At 32.5% G+C, this 14,603-nt stretch overlaps 1 protein-coding gene and 1 long non-coding RNA gene across 3 annotated transcripts in view; one reads left to right on the forward strand and one right to left on the reverse strand.

Moving 5' to 3' along the window:
* The window catches only part of LOC132727936 (uncharacterized), a 44,568-nt gene that overhangs the window by 16,861 nt on the left and 13,104 nt on the right, over nt 1-14,603 (forward strand). Inside the window, exons 1-5 of one of the 2 annotated variants that reach the window (XM_060713535.1) lie at nt 109-373; nt 10,542-10,688; nt 12,927-13,028; nt 13,787-13,920; nt 14,181-14,313. In XM_060713535.1, coding sequence (XP_060569518.1) covers nt 10,553-10,688; nt 12,927-13,028; nt 13,787-13,920; nt 14,181-14,313 — 505 coding nt within the window. In that variant the 5' untranslated portion in view covers nt 109-373; nt 10,542-10,552. Of the gene's footprint in view, nt 1-108; nt 374-10,541; nt 10,689-12,926; nt 13,029-13,786; nt 13,921-14,180; nt 14,314-14,603 lie in introns of those variants that run through there. The other variant, XM_060713534.1, reaches the window with a different exon arrangement.
* On the reverse strand, nt 4,995-8,418 carry LOC132727942 (uncharacterized). Its single transcript, XR_009625415.1, has 3 exons — nt 8,008-8,418; nt 6,270-6,388; nt 4,995-5,285 (listed from the first exon to the last, which is right to left on the reverse strand). It is a non-coding gene; the product is annotated as an uncharacterized LOC132727942 (long non-coding RNA).

Raw genomic sequence — 14,603 nt, forward strand, 5'->3', positions numbered from 1 at the left:
CATTATTAATATTATAAAATTCTTATCCGAAGACTGACGGAAAAGGCCGAAAACTTGCAATTATGCCTAATAACGCAATCGGCATATCTCGCCGATTATCTATTAAATAGTGGGCCGAGATGTTGCGATTGTATTTGACGTAAACGTTGAGCAGGGCGCGTGCATTTAAGATTTGTGTGCATGCTAACAGTAAACACAAATAATTGTTATGATTTAATATCTACATAACACTGTGTATATCTTATGGATGTCGCACTATTTAATACTGTTTAGATATTGTTAGGTTGAATTTTGGTGGTCATTTTTTGAAAAACCTGTCATCACTGAAGTAGAATCTATCAATTTCTTCTTCCCAGGGAAAGAAAGAATTCTGGTATGTATTGTTTCTTCCAGTCAAGCTTTCTAACATAATTTGTTTAAGTTATTTATTATGAATTATGCAGGAATAACTTTTTTTTTCACACAAGAATATTTCAGGAAATAAAATGTGAAAAGGATATTCTGATAACCTAGCTTACTTAGATGTCCAACGTCAGATCATACTGCATTTAAAAAGTCCATTTAAATTGTAAAATTAGAAATTGTAATGTCAGATTTTTTAACATCTGTGATCATTAGGTGAAATTTCTGAACTGCCTTTTTATTTTATTACCCTGCCATGATTTCGCACATATGAAAATACAATGTATACTGGTGCCTCGTATTTCCGTGGTACCCATATTTCCAAGGTATCAGGCTTCAACAGTCTAAAATGCCTCCCAGACTTAATGAACCTGCCAGTAGTTTTACTTTTACTATTTTATTGTACTTTTATCGAAATGTTTCATATAGAAATATTTTTTTTTTATTTTATTCAGATTAAGAGCAAAGTTATTTAATATTTCACCATTTTTCTTTTATATTTCATACCTTTTAAGAAAATCTTCTTTGTTAATTAACCATTGAGGAATTTGATAAATGCCAAAGAGAAAATCGCCCCTTTCAGATGAGCCTAGGTATAGGTGTACTAATAAATAAAGTTTACTATTGGTTTTGCTTTTGAAACTGTTAAAATGTAATTGCCTTGGAAATATGAGAACCCAAATTTACTCACAAGGCCGCAGATGGGTGTTAATTACTATGTTGTATACATAATTGCTTACATGCAAACATTAAATGGAATAAACTATGATGCAACTGACATGTTTATCTTACAATATTCAATGTGTTTTCCAGATTTTTATCCTCTTAACTTTTGTTGTCTGTGTTAAACAGTTAAGTACCACGGAAATATGAGGCACCAGTATAATTGTAGGTACATCTTAATGAATTATAAGTATACTATACATGATGAAGCAAATTAAGAAGAATTTCAATTTATATTAAACTCCCTATCAATTTCTAGTTTATTATCTTTAAAAAAAAAATGAGGAAAGTTGTGTAGGGGAAGAAGTTAAAAACAACCAAAAATAACTTTAAATTCTGAGAAAAAAATCTTAAAATTTCAAACTATAAGATGGAATTTCAGACAGTCCTCAGTAAAATGCAATTGTCGAACATATATGACGGGGTTTATGATAAAAACGCAGCAAGCCGAAATTTAGTGACCCTTATTTAAGACGTAGAATAGCATAACAATGTAAGATGAGACAGATGGGAGAAATAGTCTGATTAGATTACTGTAGTCGTCTGTTAAAACGACTGTCGCAAAATGACACCAAAACCTATATCCATTTAAAATTCCATGTTATCTAGTTCCCGCTTTTCATTGAACGGCACCTCGAATGTGTTGCATTGAAAGTTCCATGATTACCGCCGTATTTTGTACACATCTGTGGGTGTTGATTAAAATTTCTACATTATTATGTTTAAGTGATGAATTCTGTTGAAAACCGGCGCAAGGAAGCACATGTACCTACCAGAGCCGTCTTTGGCACCAATGTGTATTTATGTTTCGGTTTTGCAGTTTCAGGCGTTTTTTTTGGTGTTTTTTTTTTGGAGGGCAGATATGTGGATAAGTTTTTTCTGTTTTCTTTACATTTCTTTGCTTGCTTGTCGAACCTTGTATTGATAATCATTATCTGTTTGTTATGGTTCGGTTCGGTATACAAGTATAAAATATGATAAACAAGATGAACAAGAAAAGGCCGCGTTCAATGAACGCAACCCCCGCACGACCCAGGAACAAGAACCATTTGCAAGGAACCCAGGAGGATCCTAAACACAGTGTTGCATCTAGAATTTCAAAATCATGGGGGATTGTCCCCCACTCAATTGAAAAATGTGGGGGAATTTGAAAAAGATGTGGGGGACATACATTGACCTTACAATATGACATACCGAATAGAGTACATTTATTTTACATTCAGGCATTTTTGACAGCTATCGTCCGCTCAAAAACGGAAGTAGAAAAAATAAAATATTGACAAATACTAAAAAACACACACGAGTAACTTAGTCGGCTGCTAAATGCGATTTAGTACGTATTTTAGTCATAACCACGAGTGAAAACAAACATGGCTGAAGTGTTTAGGATACAATGAAGATAAACTGAATTAAGTTAAAAAGATTGTCAGATGCGCGACTTGGCGCGCACTGACTTCAATAAAATGCGTGATCTGCATAAAAAATGCGCAAATCGCGCAATCGCGCAGTCTAGATGCAACACTGAAACAAAAACAGGACAGCGCAAGAGAGAGCACGGTCTGGCTTATCACTAAAATGATACAAAATGATAAATATAAAGAAATAATGGTAACATACAAGGAAATCAAAATCAAGGAAAATAAATAAATGAATGATTAATAGGACCATTAAGTAAACTGGCACAGTGATAGGGGATGGGAAATTCGGGGAAGGGGGAGGGAGCGGAATAAAGAAATAAAAGTAGGGGCAAAGGGAAGATATTTACCATAGATGAGAAAACAACAAGGGACACAAACACAAGTGTCACCAAAACAGTATAAAACAACAAGACATACATGTATAAGTCTCTTAATCTGTTCATTTGAAAATTCTTATCTTCTCAATAATTTTTTTTAATATCCTCTACTTAAAATTTATTTCAATTTAAATATGTGACCCTTCCCTTATAGTTACACAGCATATGGCTGGATCACAATAAAGTTCCTTTTTTAGTAAATTAATAAAGTATGTCAAGAAGACATTTAACTTTATCAGTAGGTTTAATATGGTATTATAATATATATCAGCAATAGGTGAAAAAGAATTCCTTTATTTCTTTTACATTCTTAATTGTCATTTAAATATGCATGTATAAATGAAGTCAGTATTTTATCGGCAGTCATTAGCAGTAAACAAGAAGGCAAACCATCTATTGATAAATGTTGAGTACATGTATTAAAACATTTAAAAAATATTAAACAACAGTACTTGTACGGAGCCTATTTGCTACCATTGTATTTTAGGTTTAACACATTGATACTTTTCAATAGTATTTAATAATGCACAAATTTATTTAAAAATAATGAATAGATTTATTTCCCCGATATTTTTTTGAAGTTTAATCTTCATGCGTAACCCACACTTACCTGCTAGACACACTGGTTGCTACTACCAGCTTTCAGGACTCGGCCCGGTGAATTTTCGTACTATTAGTTCTATAGTAAATCAGTCAAATTTGAGGTTTAATTCTGGATTCCAATGTTCTTGATGAATTATATACTGTCTTCAACTTTAAACATTAACACTATCTAAGTCAAATGATGCCCAAAATATAATAGGTTAGCCATCTACTTTTTTCAGAAATCTTCATTCTGTTGTAACACTGTTTAAATTCACCACTTTAAAAACTCCTGACAGCTGGTGGGTAGTACATCTTTAATCCTCCACCAACAAATGAGTTCCTGGAGAATACACAAAAAACAACTTTTAAAGTCATCATATAACACACAAAAACTACACACATGCAATAAATACACTTTAATTATGAACAATCTAACTAGAGATGACTTAAATTGGGCCATTTCATAATTTTAAAGAACTACTTTCTAGACTACAATGGGCTGGGTCTAATTCCGTACCGGGTTGAGACCTTCACGGAATCGATTTTTTACGATGACGTCATAACATGTCGCCGGAGATAGAGTGTATTGACCTTTTCGAAAACCTAGCTAAACACCGTTTTCCGGTACGTTACCGTTTTAGCTCTGGGGAATTACATCAAATGAAGTACATAACACAGTTACGTGATATTTCGATTTTTCTATCATTATTTAACCGTTTAAGGTGAAAAAATTGATGTTTTTGAAAATTATCAATATTCCTTTAATATCTATTCCAAATTATTCAAAAAAATAAATTGTTTATAATGAAAATCAATAAAATTCAAACAGACGTAGTGGAATCTTCCATAATAAATAAGGTTATTTTGTGCGTTAACTTGTGTATTTACTTTATTTTTTGTATGGAATTATTCATACAATGATATCTAATTATTTTCTTATAAAGAAATAATTACTTTATTTCAATTTGATTTTAAAAAAGGCCGAAAACATCGAGTTCGCTATTACACTCCATTGGGTGAATTCCCCAGAGCTATGTACAGAAAGTACCGGAAAACGGCGTTTAGCTAGGTTTTCGAATTCGTGAATACAGTACAAATTTGAAATAAATCGCATGTATGCGTTAAGACAGGTACAATCTAATATTTTTTCTAGGAGAAGTTAGTACTAGAATTTATATTCTATTGATTTTTAGAGGACATTGAAGTTACTTTCAGGTTTAAGCAGTAAAAATCAGTCCAAACTATCGATAGTGTTGCCGGTAGATTTTCCGTGCGTAAAAATGACAGTTTAAATTATTAGGCGTAATGGTTTGACAGTAAGAAAAAAAGTCTGTAAAATGGGTCAAACCGTTCACGCCAAATTAATTAGGCTACAAAATTTTATACAAGTACCAGTAGGGTACTGCACTGATGTTTCGATTCACGAATTCGAAAACCTAGCTAAACGCCGTTTTCCGGTACTTTCTGTACATAGCTCTGGGGAATTCACCCAATGGAGTGGAGACGGCCCACTGAATTTTCGACCCATATATCCTATAGTAAATCCATCACATTTAAGGCTAAATTCTGGACAAAGCAAATCCGGTACCGAAACTTCATGACCATTTCTTTAAACAACAATGCAGTCCAAGTAAATTTAGCACAAAAAAATAATACATTAGCCCTTGGAGTTTTTCTGCAGCTTTTAATTTCTGTAATCACTATAGATTATTCCAAATAGTAACTGGTGTGTATTCTTGTGCATAGTGCCTCCTGAAACCTTCCACCCAGAAATGAAATCCTGCAAAAATACATCAAAAACAACCTTTAAAGTACTCAGAAATGAAACTTTATGTACACAATTACTAAAGATATACTTAAAATATAACCAGTATCAATTAAGATGACTTGAAATAGGCCATTTCAAAATTTAAAAGAACTACTTTCTAGACTACAACGGGCTGGGTCTAATTCCGTACCGGGTTGAGACCTAAATGAATCCAAAATTTAAGTTAAGCCAAACTTTATACTCATTTCCTAGTAATTTAGTGTTATACAAGTACAATCATATAGGTTTGACATGTCTCTAACCAATTACATTAATGGAGTACAATTTCTTAAATATGAACCTTCATGCGAAAAGTCAGGCTCGGCCAATAGAATTTTACGCAAAAATTTATATTACAAATTCTGTCATATCTTTTGATTCTGTCAATGGATTTTCTTCGAATAAAGTTAAATGTTACCGGCTAATGTCATACAGTTATTTTTATGAAAGAATAAGACCTTATTGCTTAAAAATTGTAATAGAAACTCCATTTCTTTAAATGAGAGCATGAAATTTTGGGTTAAAATACAAGTAATCACAATTAAATGTGCTTTTTTCATAACTTTTTCCTTCAATATTGTAATAAAACTTACTGATTATGATTTTTACCTATATACCATGGTAAATAAAGTAAAGAACCAACATACACACCCTACATTGTTTGCTTAAGATATCAATAAAGACAAACAGAGGTAATCTTAAGGTTAGCAAAGAGGTTACCATATCACCATGGGCTATGTCTTCTGACAAAGTAAGATTAGCCAACTCTCACACAAATAAGGCTTAAAAAAGATGACACATACCGTCTCCCACTTTAAATCATTGAAAAGTCTTAATATAGTCAGAATTAGAGAAATTTTCTCCTGATATACATCAAAATAACTACCAAATATTGCCCGAGCATTGGGAGTCGCTACCGTCAATAGCTGAAATTTCAAACTAGACATAAGTTATTACCTTCTCAATGTGTCCTGACAAAGCTGCTGCCAAACTGAGCTGAAGGAGTCCTTCCATAGATCTTTACCAGGATAAGGTAAGGTCCTGTACTCAAACCCAGGCTTTGGTAACTGCACAGTCTGAAAAAATATGCAACACTAGTACATGCCTAAGAAAATTATAAGAGGCATTTATGCTGTAATTCTGATATCTGAAAAAGAAAGAAAATAATGTCTTAATTAATCAATGGCTAGATTTGCTAATTCACACTGGAGAGCATATATAAATATTGTGTGCTGAAAAATGCATGCCTGCATGAAAATAGCAGTTTAGACATTGTAAACCTAACCTAATTTAACTGCTGTAGCAGCTACAACAACACAGTCTGTGCGAAAGTCTGTCGGTCCTCGGACCTCGCCAACTAAAAATCAGGAGGGCCGAGATAAATTTCGATACAGTCAGTCCTCATGTCCGAATAAAATTTCAGCCAGTTTGAAACAATTTTTGGCCTTCTGAAATATGCAAAACTTCCAAGATCGATCTTTTTTTTCATTTTTGCTTGTATTCACAGACCCAGATAACCAAAATCACTGCAAGATACAACCAGTTTTTGCTAAGTAATGTAAGCCACCATCTTGTCTTGGATAATTTCCTTACCAAAACATATTTTTTCTCCAACCTTTGAAAAATATATCGTTTTCTTGTGAATTAAACTAAATTTTTATTTATTATGTTTTTGTATATTTTTTTCATAGTACCTGATAGTTGAGTCTGATAATTCATATTTTCTAAATATTTTTGTTTATAATTATTGCAATATCCCTCCCCCACCCCTACAAAAAAATACCTTTCAGAGTCCGAGACGGAAAAAAATCATCAGGACCGGAAATAAATCTAAGGATCCCAGTCCTTGTGGCCGGAAAAAATTTTTGACTTTCGCATTGACTGAACAACAACAACAATCATATCAACTGTGTTATTCTAAATGAGCCAATTATCCATAAAGTACACTGTTTAAATGACTAGAAAATGTGTATATATAAATAGCAAATACATTCTGCAACACAGCAAAACACCAAGTTTCACTACATGTACACTGAAAATGCCTATATTTCCAAAATATAAATCACATTTGTCCTGTTCAATTGTCAGTTCTGCTTCATTGAAATACAAGACAATAGTGAATATTTACATACTGATTACTACAGCATCAATCCTTTGCTGAAACATCAAAACATATAATGTGTGGTCCATATGAGCAATATGCTACTATGGTGCTTGTTCGAATCCCATGGCCGGTGCTTCTTGGGCCCCTAAGATCTCTGGAATGAGCTTGCCAATCACTTTTTTACCAATGTAACCAATCTGAAACCACACACTCCCCAATTCCTTGCAATGCATAGTTTATCCATAATTTAAGATGCATTTCTCTAAATATTATCATTTTCTATATGAATCTTATAAAAATAAGCTAGATTTATTGTATATTGCTAAACACAGGGTGCAAAAATAACATTTATCAATTTATAAACTGCTTTTTAAAAAATTTAAATTTCATTTTTTAATTTTAAATTCATTTTTACAGTTTTAATTCAATAAAATGTGGTAAATCTTTCATGCAAAAGCTCTGTACCCTTCTCCCTGCTTACTGACACAGTAGCAGACATCTACATTTGAAGGGGAGATAACAATAACAACATATGACCCAATTTAAAATGTCAAAATTTAAAATTTGAAATAAAATTTAAAATTTTCAAACCTGTCAGTTATCCTTTATTTTCCTGACTTCTATTCATAAACACAACACTGATGCAAAGTTTCATCCATATCCATCAACCAGTTCCCATTTTTTCATTTCTTATATTTAGGAGACGGCCCACTGAATTTTCGACCCATATATCCTATAGTAAATCCATCACATTTAAGGCTAAATTCTGGACAAAGCAAATCCGGTACCGAAACTTCATGACCATTTCTTTAAACACCAATGCAGTCCAAGTAAATTTAGCACAAAAAAATAATACATTAGCCCTTGGAGTTTTTCTGCAGCTTTTAATTTCTGTAATCACTATAGATTATTCCAAATAGTAACTGGTGTGTATTCTTGTGCATAGTGCCTCCTGAAACCTTCCACCCAGAAATGAAATCCTGCAAAAATACATCAAAAACAACCTTTAAAGTACTCAGAAATGAAACTTTATGTACACAATTACTAAAGATATACTTAAAATATAACCAGTATCAATTAAGATGACTTGAAATAGGCCATTTCAAAATTTAAAAGAACTACTTTCTAGACTACAACGGGCTGGGTCTAATTCCGTACCGGGTTGAGACCGAGTGTAATAGTGAACTCGAAGTTTTCGGTCTTTTTTAAAATCAAATTGAAATAAAGTAATTATTTCTTTATAAGAAAATAATTAGATATCATTGTATGAATAATTCCATACAAAAAATAAAGTAAATACACAAGTTAACGCAGAAAATAACCTTATTTATTATGGAAGATTCCACTACCTCTGTTTGAATTTTATTGATTTTCATTATAAACAATTTATTTTTTTGAATAATTTGGAATAGATATTAAAGGAATATTGATAATTTTCAAAAACATCAATTTTTTACGGTTAAATACTGATAGAAAAATCGAAATATCACGTAACTGTGTTATGTACCCCAGAGCTAAAACGGTAACGTACCGGAAAACAGTGTTAAGCTAGGTTTTCGAAAAGGTCAATGCTGCTAAAGGGTTTGCCAGTTAAGGTCAGATATATCCAGTAGCCTAGGCCTAGTCATAATCATAAAAAATCATATCTACAGTAGCAGCTGATCTTATGATTTGCTCAATCCTATTAATAAAGTATTTCTGCCAAGGATGCCAAACTATAGAATAGTAATTAAAATGAGGTCTTACATAGGTCTTATATGCAATTTTCCTTTACTGGAGCTAGTTGGGGACCACCAAATCCGGACAACCACCAAATCCGGACGGCCCAGAAAATGTCTGATATATATTTTTGTTTTGTTCAATGGTTGTCGATCAATCAGTCACTTTATATCAACAATAAAAGCATGTTTCTTCTATAATTTGATAAAGTTTATTTCAACATTAGCTAAATTAAATGGTAATATTTTAATGTCTATTTCAAGAACATTGATGTTGAAAATTAAGACATCAAGATTGCAATACATGACCTCTTATACTAGCTATAATCCATTTGCTGAGTAAACAATAGAATTATCCAAAACTTCAGCATTTGCTGCTGAAATGTTGTATATCATGTTAAAAATAAAAAATCAAACACCCAAGCTTTTATTGAATTGAATCAATGTCATGTACATATCTGTCCAAATACATGGTACTGTAAAAAGGACCATTTAGGTAATTTTGATACCCACATTGATGGGCCTCAGATGTAAGTGTCAACATAATCAGAAAAAAACAAACTAATTTGTTAGTTAGGAGAAGAACCTAGCTGTAGTGTGTCAAATTTTCAGATCTCTAGCTTTAAAATTATTAAATTTGTATGGGAAAATGTTCAAAAAGTGTCCGGTTGATGGTCCCTGACCAGTATCTTTTTATTTGAGGTTTTAACATTTCTTGTAATGAATGTAGGGGAGTTATTTGCTTTTGATGTATTTTATATGATCATGTTGTTTATATGTTTGATCCAAGATCTTGACTTATAGTGACTCTTAAATATTTTGTTTCTTGGGTTCACCGGTTGATTTAAGTCGGATATTATGGAGGTTATAAGGTAAATTTACAGGGTTTCTTTTTCTTAGTTTGTTATCAGGGTTAAACTCCATGAACTAGTCTTTTTTCCAAAATTACAGTAGTGCATGTAGGTCATCGTGATTATTGAGGGGAGCGGTAGTCAAAATATATTGACGTGCCAAAGCTTGATTCTGAGATATTTTCGTTCTGGGGCAGAATCTCGCTTTAACGTAGAGGCGAGATATTGCCCAGACACAAAAATAGCACAATATCTCGTCGCGCAGTACAATTAGTTGGACTAAGGGGAGCGGTGGCCTAGTGGTTAAGGTGTCTGCCTCTCAACCCTGAGATCATAGGTTTGAGCCCTACTCGGGTCACAACCAGGTTTTTTCGTATGACACCAGTGTTGGTTGGTTCCAGGAAGCGGACTCAAAAGTGATTAATATAAGTTGCAAGAACTTGTTTCCCAATCGAGCTTTAATAAATATGTTTAAACCATCTTGATCATTACATGTTGTAGAGTAATTAAATGGAACATTTCTTGTATGTGATAAATAAATAAATAATAATTTCAGATATAGCAGTAATGCATTGTAAGATCATGTTGACAGTGTGCTTGTTGGTTAATGTACAAGGACATAAAGATCAGCAACTACAAAAAGCTGGTACTCACTGTGGAAATTTTACTGGTGCTAACCATGACAACAGTGGGAATGAATCAGGTATATGGCTACTTGAACAACTGTGCTTTGTGTACTATAAATAACTTTATTTCAATTATTGTACCAGTATCCTTTATGTTTTGTTACTTTTATGACTCATTTTTGTTACCAAGTATAAATGAAATATAATGTACTTTTATGTTGTATATAAATGGATAATGATCATTATTAAAGGGACTGCACTGAGTTTTTTTTGATGTGAGACTAGATAAAAAGTAGATATATATCTTTTTGAGATTTTGATACAGTTTAAAGGTTATACTAAAATCTTTTTTGCAAAATTTTCAATCATTCGCTATCTATATTTTTTTCAAAATAATTATTTTTAGCTTGACTATTTGAAGAATAGGGAGAGTTACTGTACTCATCCAGGCGTCGTTGCCACACTTTGTTTTTGCATGTAAGTTGGTATCTCAAAGACTACTGACAGGAATGGTTGAAACTTCAAACATTTCAGTGAGTGTGTAATAGAAGATCATTATTCAAAGCCCATAATTCTTACATGGATTTTAACTGACTTATGACCCTTTTTGAACTTTTAAAATTTCTAAAATTCTACATTGTGAAGGCTCTTGTTTTACTGTCAGGCACCGAGAATAATCTAGCCTGCTGTCCTGCCTACAATGCTTGTTTAATATAATGCAAACTGCAAAATGACCTAAACTCATTCTAGCAAAGAAGCACATTAAATATCAATTTCCAATTAAATTCTGAATATATTTATAATCTTTTTTATGTATAATTTTTTTTTTTTTAAATCTGAAATTAAAATGAAAAGTTTTGGCAAGTAAATTGAATTTTAATTTGGTTTGAGAATTTAGTTTTAAAGTATTAAGTAGTACAAAAATATTTAGTACAGAAGTGGCAGGAATGCAACTATTTTCTTCTTATAAGCACAATGTTTTATTAGCTAATAAGCTTGTCACTGCAATAAAGTAGATACACAGATATATAAGTAAAAGGTTAGTTTTTAAATTATTCTTAAAGCCACTGACCTCCAGATGGTAAAATGAAAAAAATGAAATAAAATTTCAAGTAAATGGTAAATACTGATCTATAGTTAGGTTTATTGTATAGATCCATCATTACTCACAACTTAATTCAAGAAAGAATGTTGACAAAAGCGTAATTATATCAGGTTTTCTTTTCCATAATCTACTTCGTTACTGATGCAGTGGCCAATTATGACAATATAAATAGGAGAAGATAATTCATTTAATGCGTCACGTGTCACAACAGTGATCCGGAAAAATCCCGTTATCCAGTATGCCCGGGATCGTTTATCAATTTTTGTCATAGAAGGCCCCTATCACATTTCAAACTAAAGGTTAAATCGGTAAATTGGTCATCATATATATGAAATAATTAATCAATTATAATTTTTAGTGCCATGAATTACTACAAATATATAAAACAAAAGCAGTTATTTGTATCCCTATATGTTTGTTAAAATCCCGGATTCCGTGCGTTCCGGAGCACATGTTGCGATATTGTCCTGTACGATCATGTGATACTAGAAAAAACCCGGTTAAAAGAATTCCGTGGTATAATAAAAGAAGGTATTTCCCGTTGGTGGAAATGCGAACTGTTTGTTTTCGTAGCAATAATGTTAAAATATGAACATTTTGAAGTGTTATTCGATTTCTTTCAACTATATAATGTTTTGAGGGGGGTTTTGAAATAATAGCAAGACGGCAGTTTTTCAGCTATCTTCTGGAGATCAGCTGCTTTAATATTTAATAAAACAAGAGCCAGTTGAACCGGGTGATGCTCCCCAAGTAGGTTTTGGACACAGAAAAGTATACAAAGTTTCATGTTGATATCTCCTACTGTTTTAGAGTTATGACCCAGACACAGTTTGAAGTGTAAAAATAAACAAAGGATAATAATTCCAAAATAAGGCAAGACAGAGTTACTGTTCCTGTGCACTGCACATCTACTCAATGAGATCAATCTTCCTACAAAGTTTCATGTTGATACCTCTTGTTGTTTCAAAGTTATGTCCCGGACAAGAATAGCAGACGAACAGACGGAAAAAGTGCAACAATATGCTCACCCTTCAGGGAGCATAAAAACAACTGGAAATTGTAAAACTTTCTGTTGATTTTAGGAAAATATTATCCATAGAGAGTTTAACCCTCATAATGTACTACCAAACAATTGTCTGTAAAAGGTTAGTCCCATTATTTATAATTATATTTTACTTTTTAATAGCTGTTTTTCTGGGTTTAATTTCAGAGCATTTCCACTGTACTGCATGCATATATCCCCAGAATTGTCTTGCAGACAACCAGTGTAGGGAGGGAACCACTGGTGGTACATGTGAAAAATGTGTGACAGGTAAACTATCATTGGTGATATGAGCCGCACCATGACAAAACCAACATAATGGGTTTTCGACCAGCATTGATCCAGACCAGCCTGTGCATCCACGCAGTCTGATCAGGATCCATGCTGTTCGCTTACAAACCCTATAACAAGTGGAGAAACTGATAGCGTACAGCATGGATCCTGATAAGACTACGCTGATGCACAGGCTGGTCTGGATCCATGCTGGTCGCAAACCCATTATGTTGGTTTTGTCATGGCGTGGCTCATATTGTTTCAGAAAATGTTCATGTTTGTTTTAAACCTGATTTACACTGATATTACACAGTAATTCAATAATTGAAAGGTAATCATTTGTTAAGTATAACATGATTTTTGAGGACTCTAAAAATAAGCAGAAGGTAATAGTTTTATAGATTTGTATTTCATATATTATAATCCGTAGAAACCTTCCTTTTCAATAATTACTGAGAATTTGATATAAAGCAGCATGCAACCAGATTTATGCCAATTTTAATGAAAATTTTGAAAATGTATTTTAAAGTAAAATATTATGAAGTGAACAAAAAAAGTAATTTACACAAATGTTGTAAACGGCACTTACAAAGTTACAAAAAATAAGTCAAATAGCCCTTTCTGTGTTAGTCATGCAAAGAAAAATTTCTGATTAATTCTGCAAAGTAAGACACTGATTTTGCTTGAAATTGTTTGGCTTATCTGGAGGCATGTAGCTTTAAGTCAAATATTTAAGTGAATCATATGACAAACAGGTTACAATCGTGTTGGCAGTTTGTGTGTTGAGTGTTCTAATTTCCCTTGGTCAGCTTTAAGTTTTGGAGTATACCTTTTACTGCTTGTTGGAACAGTAATGTGTCGGGGATTCACAGATCCTGTTTGTACAAAGGTATGTTTGGCATGCTTATGAAACTTTGTTTAAGGAATGCATATTTTTATGATGTAAATATGAAGTTCTCATTGATTTTATACATGAAACTGATATGGAGCTTAAGCTGTATTTTACATCAGTGCACAAGTACCACAAGTACTTTCTATACAGTTTGACTGTAATGACTTTTTAACTGTTTTTATATATATATATATATGTACTTTAACTGTGACATGTTTAAGATAAATTATTATTTTCTATATTTTGTTTTTTGCTAGGTGAAGTTATTGTGCCACTTCCTTCAAAATTTGCTTCTAACATTACACATCAAGATTGATTGGCCAAAGAATCTACCATCAGTGTTTAGTATAGTCAACTTTGGATTATTCAACTCAAATATTCTTCAACCAGGTTTAGTATAAATCATTTTTGGAAATAAATGGTACCTTCAAAAGTTTTAAAGTTCATTTTTCAAATTTCAAATATAAGCCTGCAACTAATATACAAAGGTAAAATATTGCAACATACTGAAAGCAAAACAGAAATTCCCCTGGCCATGCAAAGACCAATTATGTTATATGAAAATTATTCTGTTAAAATATCCTAAATTTTGAAACAAATACCTTAAAAGTCTAGGTGTCAGGGTCATATTTCAATATAGCAAAGTAAAGCTTCCAGAGGTATGTAGGCAGTTTATAGAA

This window comes from Ruditapes philippinarum, unplaced genomic scaffold (genome assembly GCF_026571515.1).
Source record: "Ruditapes philippinarum isolate M1 unplaced genomic scaffold, ASM2657151v2 ctg2323_1_1_1_1, whole genome shotgun sequence".
Classification (NCBI taxonomy): Eukaryota; Metazoa; Mollusca; class Bivalvia; order Venerida; family Veneridae; genus Ruditapes; species Ruditapes philippinarum.